This window comes from Morone saxatilis, unplaced genomic scaffold, assembly GCF_004916995.1.
Source record: "Morone saxatilis isolate NCDOM2014 unplaced genomic scaffold, NCSU_SB_2.0 Contig19, whole genome shotgun sequence".
Lineage (NCBI taxonomy): Eukaryota > Metazoa > Chordata > Actinopteri > Moronidae > Morone > Morone saxatilis.
The window spans coordinates 10573736-10590164 of NW_023339751.1; the positions used below are offsets into that span (position 1 = coordinate 10573736).

The 16429-nt window shown below is 40.5% G+C and overlaps 1 protein-coding gene across 1 annotated transcript; it reads right to left on the reverse strand.

Annotated features, from left to right (window-relative positions):
- On the reverse strand, nt 1-12206 carry LOC118329058 (golgin subfamily A member 7B-like; the record flags this gene model as incomplete). Its single annotated transcript, XM_035663012.1, is given in 4 exon segments — nt 1-4389; nt 5798-5899; nt 10966-11118; nt 12081-12206. Coding segments are annotated over 4 exon segments (468 nt in total), but the record flags the coding sequence as incomplete, so codon positions are not given.
- Nucleotides 12207-16429: the final 4223 nt, after the last annotated feature.

Below are 16429 nucleotides of genomic sequence, written 5' to 3' on the forward strand. Positions count from 1 at the left end.
TTCATCAAACACTTTATTCATCTTTTGGAGACACTTGAAACTCTTCTCCCCAGGCTCTGAATAATAATCAGCTTTGAGAAAAAAAAACATGAATCCATTTCAATAAATATGTAAATAATCTGATGTAAACACATAGATAACACCAAGATAAGATATAAATTCCTCTCTCGTAGCAGCACAACTGAGGGACTTTGTTGATCAGGGATTTCAGTTCCTGTCATCTGGAACTCGCTTTGTTTACACAAACATCATGCAGCATTAAACATCAATGCACTTTTTGTCTCCCCGAGGCAGAACGGCTCAAAAATCAAAGCAACTCAAAGAAGCCGGTACCAATACTCTACACGTCAACTTTTACATTTTTAGGAAGACATCATATTGCACTATGAATAACCTCTCACTTGTAACAGCATAACATACATACAGTATCTGGACTTACTGTTGACTCCACGTGTCTGAACAGACTTGCTGCACTTTCAAATACAGTACAGGATAAATATTTGACATGTGAAAATTTACATACTGAAATGGACTATACATCATCACTTGGTCCACAAGTTTCATATCTCCAAGTCTCTTCCAAAGACATGTGTTGGCACAGAGGTTATCTTGATAGTCAGCATGATAGAGGTTCAAGGACCCAACGTTTAATTTGCTCCGTGATAATATACTTATATCTCGATGCACATCTTTTTACAAGAATACATTTAATACCATATTCTTCACACCTTGGTTGTCTTCATTAATCAAAGAAGTCGTTCCTTCAAGGAAAGAAAGAACAAGCTACATTACGCCTTATAATATGGCACACAGTGCTTCTTTTTCACCTTAGTCTTAAAGGATAGGTTCAGATTTTTTGGCATGGGGGCATTGTTTTAAGATGTACTTAAAACAAGACTAAGAGTCTACAGTCATGCTAGCGGCTCTGAGAGGCTGTACTTAGGCACAGTGGTACTTTGAGTTAGACGCTAATGTTAGCATGCTAACACACTTGCAATGACAATACGCTATTTCAGCAGTCAACCCAAAGTACAGCTAAGGATGATGGCAATGTTAGTTTTTAAGGTCATAAACCTAACTATTGGACAAATTGAAATTTTTATGAAAAGTTTAGGGTTACCAAAGTTATTTCAGTTCATCCCGAGACAACATGAATGTTTGGACCAAATTCCATGGCATCCAATGTTTGCTGAGACATTTTATTCAAAACCACAAATCTCAACCTCATGGTGGCACTAGAGAAAAGGTCTAGTATTCATCCATTGGGCACCATGGACATCTGAAGCAAGTTTCATGTCAATCCATCCAACAGTTGTTAAGATATTTCAGTCTGGAAAGTGGTGGACCAACCACCAACATTACATTGTCATCCCTAAAGCTGCTAGCATGGATAAACATGAACCTATCCTTTACCTTTGAAATTTGGCACATTTTACACTTTCCCCTGAGGATCATCATCACCCTTCTAGTTATCTCAATATAATAATGGACATTGTTATTGTTATTAACAATATCAAAAGCTACATTATTAACACTTTAAATACTATTTTGAAAAAAACAATAACATTATCTTCATTTTACAGAAGATACTACAGAAGCTGCTGTGCAGCTCACAGCTGTACAGACGATATGCTTTCATAGCTGCTCTATCACTTGATGCCCAAATTGGAGATATCAAAACATTAAAAATGTATTTAGGGAATAATACTGGGCATCAGTGAAGTTTTGGAATTAAATAGCATTATGGCATTTCCATCCACATCTTTACACTAAACAAACTCAGCATGAATAATCATTGACAAGCATGTACAGTTCTTCTTCTGTATAGTTCATACACACTCATTTTTTTTGCTTTATACATTGTCCAATGAGCTCCTTTATTTGCTTATTGGCAGTGTTGAGTCTTTTTTTTTAATTGGTCAGTCCATCAGCCCCAGGTTGGGTATCCATTCCACTGGGATGAAACATGAAGGCATCAAAAAGCACAGGAGGTTGAACACAAGCACAACTGAACTCAACTGCTATGGTAAAATATCTTTGTAGGTCTCATTAATCCAGGTATTCGAATATCGAGTTGAAATTAAACTATCCACTGGACTGCAGCAAAACATCTTCAATTCTGCAATAACGTTCCAGTGAGTAGTTTAACTTCAAAGGGACACTGCTCTGGTTTAAGTACACAAGGCTGGTGGTAAAGCAGGGGCTCTGCTGAGGGTTTTGCTCACAGCTAACTGTATGTAGCTAAAGAAGAGGCAAAGGGCTACACTCCCAGAGTTAATTAAGGGATCATGTTATGAGGCGAGTTTAAAGAAAACAAAACTGAAAATGGCAAAAGAAAGAAGACCAAAACTGTGGCAACAGAAAAAAATATGCAGACACTGAAACAGGGCTTTTTCAGGAGGTCTTGTCTTTTGTTAGACATTGCGTGGGTATGCTGTCTACTGGCATCAACATCTTTGCTACATAATGATCATCTTTTGTATCATCAGCCTCCACACATACACACGTTAGTCAGACAGGATGCACCATTTTCCATAACGAGAGACAGAATTTATGCTCCTCAGGCTGCATTGTCTTGTGTGTACTGAAGATGAGAAAGGTACCTGCAGAGCAGTGCAGTACTGTTGAGTAATAGCTTGATGAATGTCATACTATCTTTTTAGTGACTTTTCTTTCAGAAGTTCAGAACTTCCTCTGTCTGACCCTAGAGGGAGCTACAACTGTGTTTCACTGACAAAATGACATAAACGAAATTCTAAAGGATAATACAAAGGACAGATAGCACTAATGAACTGAAGACTTCAATGATAAGAGAGAGAAATTGTATCTGCATCAACATCTCTCTATATTTCTTAATGTTGTGTGTATGTCAGGTACAATACAATGTAGATGCCTACTTTTTGATCATTGCTGATTTGATTTTGCTTAATTAAAAATAATCTGCAGACAGAATGAAAGGGATTTGGGTCTCCTAAACACACTTGTAACCAACACCCATACTGGCACACACATCAAACAGCTGCAACCCACACTGTCTCAGTTTTCTCAGAATCAGTCAGTGTGTGTTCGATTCTCCTATAAGGGCACAGAAACTTGTTCTTTGACGTCTCCTTAATGATCAGCAAGCTTTCATCTCACACTAAGTAAGGCTGGGACTGATGGCGCATACACACCCACAACACACCAGACACATGTGGACACTATCAGTGAGACTAGCATGGTCTTACAGCGCCTGGGTTTGCTTGCGTTCCCACTGAGCTGACACCACAGAGAATATTGCCTGGCTAGGTTGACTCCACAACTCCACGTCCGCCAGAATCTGTGTGAGTGCAGGAACGCATGGCCACTAGCCATAAGTGCGTGTATGTCTCTTGCTAGTATGTGTCTGTATGATGACTTGGGCATGGTTGTAATGCGTGTGTGAAAGAGAGAGAGTGTGTGTGTGTGTGTTTGTGTGTGTGTATGCGTAGGAGTGTGGTGACCTACAGCTGTGATGTGGATCACCAGTATCCACTGTTGTGAATGAGAAGGATAAATAATCCAAGGTGCTCTCTGTTAGCTGTTTGATACTAAAGCCAAATGCATGTGAACAGAGCATAGAACCAAGCAGTCCCACAGCAGGCCCAATTTGCCAGCATTCAAAGCAGCTTGACCCCAACCCACCTGACATGAATGCAATCATTGAGCAAGAACGGAGAACATTGGGTGTCCCAGGAGGCTGGTAGTTTTTCTCCTTCCAGATTTCAGGGCTGCTGCACAGACCTAAGACTGCACTGCCAATGTGTCAGCAGATCGACACAGTGACACTGAACCCCCTGAAAACAATCAAGCATTGACGTCCAGTCTAATCAAGGGATAAGCCTAGTGAATCAGCTATACGACAGAGATGGTGTGACTCATGGAAACAGACGTGATGGAATGAGAGAAAATGTGAATGGAAAAATTGGAACAAAAGAAATTATGATTATTTTGGTTTGGATAGCTGTTGGAGAGTGAATGATATTCCCTCACAGACACTCTGGATGTTGGCTTTTCCATCTGTCTACTGCCTTTGTGTGGGTTCTGTTGCACTTGTGTTTATTCTGTTGCGTATTCAGTGTGTTTATGTGAGCCAGCTCTTATTCTCGAGGTGGTAGATCGTAGACCCAAACAGGGAGATGTGTGAATGCTGTGGATCACCTCCTCGCCTTTTTCTCTCCAGTTGTCTTAGAACCTGGTGCTCTCATGTTTCAGCATGCGGATGTTGGTAAGCGTCCCGCTGCCCCTGTGGTGGTACCCGTAAGCCTGGCGCTGCCCCTCCAGTCACCGAGCGCTGCTGCCTGCCGATGACATGCTGCTGCTGGGACTGGAGCTGCCCGAGCCCCGGTCTTCAAACACGCTGATCTCTAGCTGAGGACACGAAGAATGTCAAGGATCATCATGATGGGGAGAGTATTAAAATACAGGGCGGACTTCAAAATCGACAAGTTTCTGCACTGCTTACACCACATTTTTGTAATGTTATGTGGGGGTGCACAACCCAGATGAGGTACACTCATGAGATGTTACTTGGAGAGATCAGTGACTGAATGTTTCCTGTTGCTTTCTCATTGGATACTGCGTATTTCCCATCTCAGCCTCGTCTCAAAGGTACTCCAAATACCATCGCATCTTGTTTTTGGCTATGATAAAATCAAACATGTTTAAAAAGGAAGCGTGTAACATCTGGAACTTATGACAAGGTCGAGATATGTCTCAATATTGCTCAAATTAGATGTGCGGATTGGCCCACTCAAGGGTTTTTGACTTGCATCTCAAAAAATAGTCTGGGGCTGGCAATTCAAGGCAAAAGTCATTTTGTCTTCATTAGGCTTTAATTGCACCCAATATGGCTTGGCTCTAGCCAAGGGTCCCAATATGATGGGCAACAAGACCAGTATCAAAGCAAGAATTAATTTACTTAAATTGGACCTTAATAATAATAAAAATATACAAATATTATAGAGGTTCATGCTGAGAGATCAACCAAACAAGAAAAACAAATGAAACACATGCTTCTCCTCTCTGGGAGAATGATTTCTCTAACTAGCCTTCACAAACAGAGGCCATATTATATAGGGCTGTATTGACTAATAAGTATTGGTAATAGGTTGGCCCCATGACTTGGAGCCTGTTCCTTGAGCCAGACCTGTGTGATGGTCTACTGGACACATTCTTTCTCTCCTTCTGCCTTTTAACTACATGAGAAACTGTGCTGGGATCACTCCAACTGACAAAGAGAGACTCACTGCTGAAAATCTAAACTATAAAAGAATATATACGACGAATGAAGTGAATAGTTAGAAGCATTTAAAAAAAGATTCTGATACAATATCTTATTTTGGGGTGATAAAACAGAAGAAGATGGCTTGAGCAAAAAAAATAACTCATCATCATAAGTGCATACACACCTTAGGCTGCTGATTCACGCCACCTTGTATTTTTCACCTTTTGTTTTCAAAGGACATTCGACAGAGCATGCATGCTTTTTTCAGCCCTGCCCTGCTTCAAATGTACTCCTGGGAAAGATAGTTGGTCATTGAACAGCTCCTCTACAGCATCTGGAGTTTAAGTGCTTTGTTCAAGGACAACTTGATGGTAATATATGAGTAAGCTATATCCAACCCAGATGTTTCTAGCAGTGCTTCTAACTGGTGACCTTCTACTTATGATGCCTGGTTTCTAAAACCTCTAAACTAATGCCACCTCCTATCAGTCTTCTATATGCCTGCCTGTCCTGTCTGGGCATTTATCATACTTTAGCGTGAGTGAAGGATACAACCCGCATTCCTCTCTCTATGGGGTCTGTGAGCAGCAGACCTCTGGGAGCGTAGACCTTCTCATTCTGCTCCTGGATGTAGCCTGATATCTTCTTCAGCACCTGGTATAAAACAGGGGTGTGGAGAAGGGTTAGAGGAGGACAGAGGTACATTTGGAGATAATCCAGATTTGATTTGAACAATTGGAGGCAAGATGAAAACCTACATGTGGTCTGGCAAAAAATAATCTGAACAGACATTACAACTGAGGATCCATTACCTGCATATTACTATTCAAAGTGCACCTAAGGGTACCTACAGGAAGCTAAACATAGGCAGGGCTGCAATAACTTTAACCTCCTTCTGTGCTGTCTTGGGTGGAAAATATGAAAAATGGAAGAAATGAGTTTGCAGTCCTTCTGCGCATAGTTAGCATACGGCATATGATACTGACTCTCGCGAGTCATTGGCCGTCTTTATTTTTCCTGAACATTATAATCTAAACTCAAAGTAATTCCATTATGCTCTAAGTACGGCAGTTATTTTTATACATAGTTCCAAGCCACTCATGTCAAGCAAGGCTGCATGAATTGAATTACTAAAATTGACGAGCCTGAGCTTTTTTCTTTTTGAAGTTTTCCATTTGGAAGCTTTAGTTCCTAATTCCAAAGATGGCTCTCTCAGGCTAAATGTCATGCCTTGGTTAACTGTCGGGGCAATTTGGAAACACTCTAAAATGTGAGGTGGACAGTTTATTTAGATTGCATTGGCAGTGGTCTTATTTCTCAGTTTTGCAAGTGAGTATTGCATCAACTGTGCAAAAACCACAGAGCAGCAGTGGAGTGAAGCTAAGCACTAAGTTCAGACCATGCCTTGGCACACAAATTCAAAGAAGCATGCCTGTATACATCTCCTACGCATTACAACTACACACACAGTTTGCCCTGGAGACTAGAAGACTGTTTTAGAAAACCTAGCGGTGATGTAGTCCCAGGTTGCTGCTGATAGCAACCAAATGACCGCTGACTGATGGCCAGGGATGCTAAAGGCACAGATATTAGCTAAAGTGGCATCATTAGAGCAGCTTATTCAGCCTCAGATATGCCTCTGTGGACAGCAACAATGCTGATGTGCCATGCCTCCCTTGAACTTTGCCTAACCATGTCAATCAGCTAAACCATGCTTTGCTGGGCCTTATGTACACTGAGAAAGCTGTCACGACTCCTAAAAAGGATGTGCAGTCTTTAGCACATCTGCGTGTCCATGCTGAAACAACACAAATTTGTATCACTTAAAGAAAAATGACAGCATGACATATTGTATATGTATGTATATTGTACTGTATGTTAAAGGAAAACACTGGCTTTCATAGCTTTAGCATCAGTTTCTACTCACCAAGTTAACGGCTGAGATCTGGGAACACATTGCTGAAATTAAGTCCAATTGGGCAAGAAACATGAGCAGTCAGATGATCAGATAAGTTGTAAACAAGCAAACGGTTTAGCCATATTATCTACAACTTTATTAGGACGTTAAACTGAAACTGACTGCACTTGAAAGTTTGACTAACCTAGGGGTTTGTTTAGAACTTGTATGATTGTCTGAACATTTGTGTTTTTTTCCCAGTCAGACTTCTTTTAGCACAATATTAAAACTACAAAAACAGCATTCAAGTTACAAGCTACAATCATCCTTGAACGCTGTATTTCGATGTAACTTTTGTGTGCATTTCTTAACAGACTCATTCAACACGACAGATTCATATCCTCTTTTGTAAGTTAACTAAAGGTCACTGCAGCACTCTCAGCCTTGAGAGATTAAAACAATAGAGACTGAGCAACACACTGAGCAGTGCTCCTCTGGGATGTCAAAGGCCTGTTACAGCTGCAGGCACAGCTGCTAATATAGTGACCCCTGCTAGTGAAGACTAAACCACAGAAGAATACTTCTTTCTGTCTCCCATTGGAAGAGGAAGAAGAGACTTTTGCTGTGTAATGTCTGGATAATGTTACAACCGGGGAGTAAACAAGAAATGAAACTCCTTAGTGAAAAGCCATTTAAGAAGCCATCAAAAGGCAGTGGTTTGCTCCATCGCGCTGCTTTAAATCAGTCAGATCTATGTCGAGTATACCTAAGCAGAAAGCATCAGTATTTGGCTTGGAACAATGACAATATATTCACAAAAGTCTTAACACAACTGTGTCTTTTGTTAAAACTCCCATCAAAGCGAATCAAACATCATGGAGAGGAAGCAGAGACACACGGAGCAGAGCCCTGACTAATAGGTTTATTGTGGTGCAGGAAAAAGGCCAGTCTTTTCACTGCTAGCGAGTTCTCTGGGCAGCTCAATCGTCTTCAGCGTAACAATATGACTGTTTGTCTGTTGTATTGGCATGTGTGTGTGACAGCCCTTCTGGGAAAAGCTCTGTGAGTGTGTGTGTGTGTGTGTGTGTGTAGGTGTGTGTGTGTTTATATTGCCTATAAGAAGCAAATGTGTCACAGTCTGTTTCACATGCATGTTATGAGTGTGTATTCCTCTGCCAGAATGAAAGCTGTTTATGTCACAAGTGCAATATAAAGGGACTGATGTGTGTATTCATGTGTCTGAGAGAGTCCCAAATGTGCAGCCACATTCTTGTGAATAATACAGGATGAAAAATAGGAGATGGAGGGCACATACTATACGTGAGGGAAGCTTTATGAATGCTTGTGTGCACATGCATCTGTTCTGACATGCTGGGAGCAATCAGTGTCTTTTGATAGGGTGAGATATAAGCTTCAAGGGCTCTGGGTGCTCCAATGAATCTGAACACTGATCCATGCTCAGTGGTGTGTGGCCTCTTTATCAGCACACACATGCGCACACACAGCATCTACTTGGGTGGGTATATTTGATCATCGTCAGTCATAACCTCATTCAGCCAAGATGATTAAGTTAAACAAGTAAATAAACAACTCTCCTGTGGGGCTGATAGTATCTCAGTGTCTCAATGGAGCGGCACCCAGCTGACAGGGAGATGAAAGGAGCCCCAGAACAGACTATTTCTGCATGGCTTCAACACAGCAATAAGTCCTTTTGTGCTACTTGGTCAAGCTCCAAGTCCCTCTGTACCGCTTTGATAAAGAAATGTTTACAAAACGCAACAAGACTAGGGAGATGAATGTTGTGGGTGACAGAGATCAGAACAGAGAGGCATGCTGGGACTTCACGCCACTCCAATTTCTTCTAAAACACCGGCAGGTACCGATACAGTCACAAGAGGATTAATCAAACTCACTGTGTATGTGTCTGTGTTATGTATGCGTGTGTTCTTGTTCCATCTCATGGAGCGACAAGCAGCAACAGAGGTTTAATCACCCGCCCTTTTCTCAAGATGGACATCTTGGTTGCGTTGAAGGTAAATGTCATGTCACAGCTGGCGTGCCATGCCTTGCCCACCGGTACACAGGTTTAGCCTTTGGAGCGGGTTTTAATAGTGGACGGACTTCTGAAGGGAACGTTGTGCAAAACAGAATCAGATCTTATCTCCTGTATTTTGGCTCTGCTGCCTTGTGTGTTCTGACCTCAGAGTCATAGTTCACTCAAACACACATTTGAATGCTTTTGTAAGTGAGAGAGAGGTGGCTTCCATAAAAATGGACAAATATGACAGTAAATGAGTGTTTTGGATAGACAGTGGAGTTTACAATAACCAGCTGTAAATGATTAATGGTGGAGCTGAAATATTCCTACGATGACATTAATATTCTACTGCACACTAATAGGACCCAGATCTATTTAATACCTTCATACCTTTAATATTTTAATATTAAAATTATTTAATGCTTGAATATTTCTAAGAGGGTACTGGGTTCGAACCTGCTGCCCGCTGGGGCCGTTCTGTGTGGAGTTTGTATGATCTCACAGGGCTTGCGTGGCTTTCTTCCAGGTGCAGAAGACTTGCAGGATATATAATAGGGTAGGAATGCTAAATTGCCTGTGGGTGTGAATGGCTGTTTGTCTATATGTATTAGTTGTGTGAAAGACCTGTCTAAAGTGTAATATAAGCTAGGATAGACTCTATAGCCCTACTGCAACCCTCAACAGGATACGCGGGTTAGAAAATGGATAAATGACTATTTATCTATGTACAGCACAAGACCACTGAGACAAGCTGTGTTTTTTCCCATAAGGCTTCATCAGTTTTCTCTGTGATCCATAATATAACAGACTGTGTTATGAGATTGTGGCTTCTGAAATAATAATTGAAGTTTCTATAGGGGGTCTGTTTTAGCTGCAGAAAGATAAAACACTGAGTAACCATTCTAAAAAAAAGCTCTATAAAAAGTCAAGCTTACTGTGCTCTAAGGAAATATTAAGGTTATAAAAAGCTGTGGGGGCTTTAAGGAGTAATTAAACATTTTGGAAATGTTTGTTTTTATTCCAAGAGAAGATGAAAAGGTTGATACCACTCTCGTGTCCTTGCGTTAAGTATTGAGCTAGAGCCAGAAGGCATTTTTACAACAGACATTTTGACTTGTCATAGTTGAAAACACAGGCTTTACTAAAAACATCAACGATGGCTCAGTTCTATTCAAGTGTGCCAATGTACAATACCAAGACCCTGAAACTGAAGCAGCTACATGGAATTCAGCCATCAATGATTTTATTATTTACACCTGTGCTTTTGAGACCTGTTGGCCTATGTTAGCATAAAGACTGGAAGCAGGGGTAAACAGCTACCCTGTCCAAAGTAAAAGAAAAAACATATGCCTCCCAACACCTCCAAAGCTCACTAACTGTCTATCTGTCCATCGTTACAGAACGTAACACTAAACCATCAATTGTCGTTTTGGTCTGTTTGTTTACAGACTAAACAAATGAGATACAAAGTGTTGATAAGAAAGATTTTGAGATTTTGAACTTTGGAGAGAGCAAGGCTAGCTTCTTCCCCATGCTTTGAGTTTACTGTTAATTGTTTACTGGCTCCCTATAAAACACACAAACATGAGAGTGGTATGATCTCATCTAACTCTCAGAGACAGAGCAAACACAAGTGTTTCCTAAAGCTATCTGTGTTTAATTCTTATTTGTGCACTCCTCTTTGCATAGATAAAACTCTTTAGGTAAATGCTCTTTCTAGTCCACAGGTGGTAATGTGGTCATTTTGTGTGCTAGCATTTATGTGTGCACAGGTTTATTTATTACCTTCTCATAGCGTGTCTCCATGCAGAGGAAGATGATATAAGCTGTTGCACAAGCCAGACATCCCTCCAGATACGACTGACCTCCAATTTTTTCTGCCTCCACATAGTAAGAGTTCAGGGTCTTCACCGTCTCCTCAAGCAAGGTTCGCTCAATCTACTTACAAACACAAACAAGCATCCAGGTAGAGGTATATGGAGGCATGCACACACCATAAAGACTGCGAAAGTGAAAAGTGTTGTGGCATTATTGTGGGAGCAAGCTGTTCAGCTATAAAACACCCTGCCAAACATACCAGCAGCATTCTTCTCAACCCAAAATTTAGAAACACACATCACTTTCAGAATATGAAGAAACAGCTAAGGTGAAAAACTACATGCATGGATAGTGGTTTGAGCATCTGACAGAGAGCATTTATAGTGAAGTGATACAGATTTCAATTTTTTTCTAATGGTTCTTTTACTCTGACTCCTTTTGTGTTTCTTGCTTTGCGTGTGTGTGTGGACTGTGCTTCAGATGGTAATTGCTAGACAAACCTACAATAATGCCCCTACATAACACCATTCACAAATGCTGAAGCTAAAAAGAGCTAATTTGCACCTCAAATAAACTGCACAAAGTAAGTGTTAAGTGAGAAAATAAACACAAGGCTTCTTCTTCTTCAGCGTTACCTTCCCTAAAGGACACAGAAGAGTTTTAATATAGTTGTGAAACTTCTATTCTGGTTTTGTCTTTGAGTTTGAACTGCAGGATATTAGAGGTCATGCTGCAAAAGTTTATATCCATCTATGGATGGGGTAGAAAGTGCATCTTCAAAATTATCATACTTTTTCATTATGCTATTAGTAGCTATGCTCCATTTTCCATTTAGAAAGTCTCCTTTACAGTATGTATACGTATTAGTGTATGACTGTGTGAACGCCAATATCCACCATTCACACGTGCTCTGTTATCCAGGATGCACCACTAGGGTGATCTTGTTAAGCTATATTGTGCCATCACTCTTCCTGTCTTGGAGAATGTGGATGTTGTTTTAGGTAAATTGGGATTTTGCCAACATATTACATTTGCCTGTGTGTGTATATATATCTGTGAGTGTGTGTTTGTATTTCACTCACCCTGTTGTCAAGCTCTGAGGGGAACTTGGACTGGAAGCGGCAGACAGTACCTTCGCTGTAGTCTCTCTGTATAAACACCTTTGTTACCAGCGATGCACTGTGCCTCAACTCCTGAAGGTTATGGAACTAAGCACACAACAAGGGAAAAGCAAGCGTTAAATTTGTGTTCCTTAAAATACATTTATATTCATGTAGGTAAAAGAGTAGCAGGTCTTTCTTTGCTTGAGTGTTTCTAGTGCTATGCTAGAAACAGAAAATTCCAGTCTGATTCCAGTTAAAAACCACTGATTGTTTCTGAACTTTTTTTCACTTTTGCAACAGATGGTGGAGATTTACAGTACAGTATATAAAGTAAGATGCATAAAAGGGATGAACAGTCAAACTTAAGTCAGACCTATCTCATTATCTAAATCCACTTCTTCACAGCGGTTCTCAGTATCAACGCCTCTACAATATTAACATAAAGTTATCCAATATTTCCAGACAGTTTTTAATTGTATTTTTGTCTGACAACATGGGCGAAACAGGGCTACACAGTGAGGGAATGGTACTATGTTACTACTTAAACAGCAGTGCAGGCTTAGTTAGCACTCTCACTGCAATCCTCCAACATCAATAGGCCTAATTGCAGTAATAACGAAACACTCTAAAAGACTCTCCTTTACAGCACTTTGGTGCTGAGTGGTGTGTTTTACACCCAAACAGTCATTCCCCTGAGAAGCATACAGCAGCGACCAAGTGGGCCAGTGTAACTTGTCCCCTGCTGATCTAAATTACTCCCCTCAAGAGGATGGTAATTAGAGATCCAGTGGGTGTGTGGAGGGAGGGAGAGGGAGGGATAAACAAAAAGGGGGTGAGTTTTTTATTACCTTCAGAGCCTCAAACAACTCCATATTTTACAAAAATCTGTTTTTATTTCAAATACAATATTTTCAAAATTGTATTCTTTGGCTTATCACATCCAAAGTCTGGCTAGCTACTGCAGTGTTGTTATTAGTAAAATCAAGCAGAGCCTCTGTTTATGATACCTGCATGTATAAACCCTAGAGAGTCATTTCCATGTAAGCAGACATAGTACAGTGCCAGCCTTTCATCTCTATATAGAGTGTATCACTCACAACTAGGAATAGCATCCAAGTTGCTATTTTTGTCAGCTAAACGCCAAAATCATCTCACAGCCACTAGATCTTTCTGTCTGCCAGAGCTTTTAATATCCTTCTTTTTCCCTTCTCCATCTTTCTAACACTGCCCCCCCTCCTCATCCTCCTCCTCCCACGCTATCTTCAGGCCATCATGATGAACAACAAGTCGCTCTATTAATAGAAGCAATTATCAGCACAAGATTGAGCATCATTTATCCAAGTTAGAATCAGCTGGCCGAGAGTCGGGTTCATTAAGATTATACACGTCCTTTGCTTGTGAGTGTGAGAATGTGTATGGGTATGTGTATATGTATGTGTATGCTATGTGTATGTGCGTGTACACAAATGGAACATGCTGTATTACAAGTAGAGTTAGGGTTAAACTTGTAGGTTAAACTTGTTTACTTCAAACAGATATTAGCAGTAAAAAGTTCTCAAGTATCCAAAGTAAGAGTTCACTACCAAATGTAAACCCTAACATGTCCAGTTTTCTGTATTTTCATGCTTTCAGACTTGTTAAAAAAGGAAAGAGGGGAGAAAGGGAAAGAAGAATGGTAAAGGAAGAGAGACAGAAAGGAAGAAAGAAGGAATTAAAAACACTGGAACAAAGAGGAAATATGGAAGGAAAGAGGAAGATAAATGAGACAGACACGGGGATACTGAAGCGAAGGCAGAGGAAAAATATGGGAAAAAAATCAAATAAAGGAGAGAAGGAAGGAGAAGAAAACAAGAAGGAAAGAGGGGAAGAAAGAAGAAAGGATGCAGATGTTTTAGTTGACAGGAGTCCAGTCCAGAGGCATCTGAGTGAAATGATTCACATGCACTGTATTCAGGCCAGTGGGACGTCACAGTGTGTTTTGGCCTGTCATTGTTGACCTACTGACCTCCGCCTTACATCTCTGTGCTACATGTAGCTCGCAGCTGAGCAAAGCAGGCAGGAGTCATGTGTCTCTGAGGCCATCAATTAAAACACTGAGTCCATTTATTTGTCCTGACACAGGATCTCGGAGGATGATTTTAATGAATGTGGAAACATGTGTTCCAGAGTTTTAAACTGATTAGCCTGATGGGGATCTTGTGGTTAAAGGTCAAAACAGGATACATCTGACAAAAGTGGTCCAAACCAATGTAGTGCTTACATATTGTGACACCCTGTTCCAGCATTTGAAAAGATGAGAGGCAATATGTTTCCTTTTTTAACATCTGTGTTAAGGCCTCTTAGATTTCCTGAAAACAAAACTGCGTAAATGTTTCACATGTCACACTGTGCGAGATAGCTTTACATACTGTACAATCTCAGTTCAACTGTGCAATGAATGTGTGCTGAATTGTAGCGCTATGATGTAAATGGAAGAAGTATATGAGAACAAAGACATGTCACCAGCTTGCGTCAACCATCCGAGCCTCTTTTATGTTTTTGAAAATGGAGATCCGCAAAGGTTTTCCTTTCCCACAAACTTTTTTGTTTTGCCTACATCGTTTTGGTTTGTGTGTATTATTCCTAAACTTTATCACAAAATGTTGCTTACTAAGTGTCGCGGTTTTGTCTGTAGACAGAATTTTTGGTCACTTAAATAGATCCCCAGTGTGTTCTGTGTTTTCTCTGTTTTGACAACCAAAGATTTTACAACATTGCTCTCACCATTGTCAACTTTTGTCTCAGACAGCCTAATATTGCCCTTGTCCTAACACAATCACACCTACAAACACATAAACTCACTCACACACACAACATGCAACCCACGTTTAAACATTTACCAGGGCTGGTTTTAATATCCTGTTGATTGTTTTTCATTATATGTAAATATTATGTAAACGTACAATGTGCCAAAGTCCTACAACAGCTATACTGTGTTGATACTAGAGGACTTCATGAAATATTTCTTTGGTCACATGGTGTTGATGTTACTGACAAAGTGGCCTTGGCTGTGTCCATTATGCATTAAAGATAAATGTTTTCTGTTGGCAGAGTGCTGATATTTACTTTCCTGCGTGGGAGATCGGGGTTAAAATCCAGTCTATTACTGTGTCTAAATATAGTACACAAGCAGAGAGCAATGTTAAAATGTCATACTGATCACACAGGATTCTATTAAGAAGCTCTGCATCGCGCTGCACTGCCTGACTTCTCCTTCCACCCACATAACTATTACTTTTAGTCTAGTTTACATAGTTTACATTTGTTTGCACATTCATTAAATGCAGAGGGGAAATAAACAAAGTGAAAATAAGCTACAAAGGGAGGACTTATCAGTAGGGGGAAAATGCTCATAGTATGACATAATAGGGATTCAAACTCTACACAGTTCAAAGTTTTCTGACAAAGGATTTTCTTTCATATTTTATAAGCAGAAATAGCCACTGTCTATTCTACTTCAGTCTAAACCAAAAGTAAAATATAACAACTTTTAATGTACTTTGTTTATCATTTCATTGTATTCTTACTTTGATACCCTCCCCCTCGCCTATTTATTTGCTCCAGCTTGAATCTGTGGGACTGTGTGACTCTCATGGTCATGACGTTTCCTAGTTTAGTCACTCCGACTCAAGAAACACACAACGACAGCATGGGTGAGTGCTGCCAGTGGGCAGACATTGCAAAGGGCACACACGATTAGAGCGCGCACAGTAAATGCACTCAGGGTTAGACATTTCATTCTCATCTCACAGCTCTTTCAACATTTTTCTTACTGTCAGCTCTCCCTTTTCATCTCTTCGTAATATAACTGGTTTTCTGCCATTGGGAGCAGAATTTTTCAGGTTTACTGCCAAGCTGGGCTAGCCAGAGGTCTATAAATCATTAAAGTTTAGACAGTGTTGACAAAACAGTCAAATTTCCATGACATCTAGGTGGAAGATCAGCGACTGTGGGACCAAAGCTGGAAGAGGAAATCTTTTTTTGGATAAAGGTGGAGCATTGTTTCAGCAGAGAGCTGAGCTTTTTGCCAACCTCTGAGATGATTACTGTGCTCCGACACATTATTCGTCAACAGCGTAATCCTCGAGCCAGGGCTAGCCTGCAGGCTGAGTGGAGGATCTGGCAGTAGAGGACTTAATGAATCCAAAGACCGTCCATGCAGCACAAACAGTCTGCAGTATGAGCTGATTGTTACTCAGTCACTTAACGTGGTCATTTGCTGACTTGGCATACAATAAATGTCAAAGAATGAGTTGTAATATAAAGTGAGACAGTGACGGAAGGGGGGG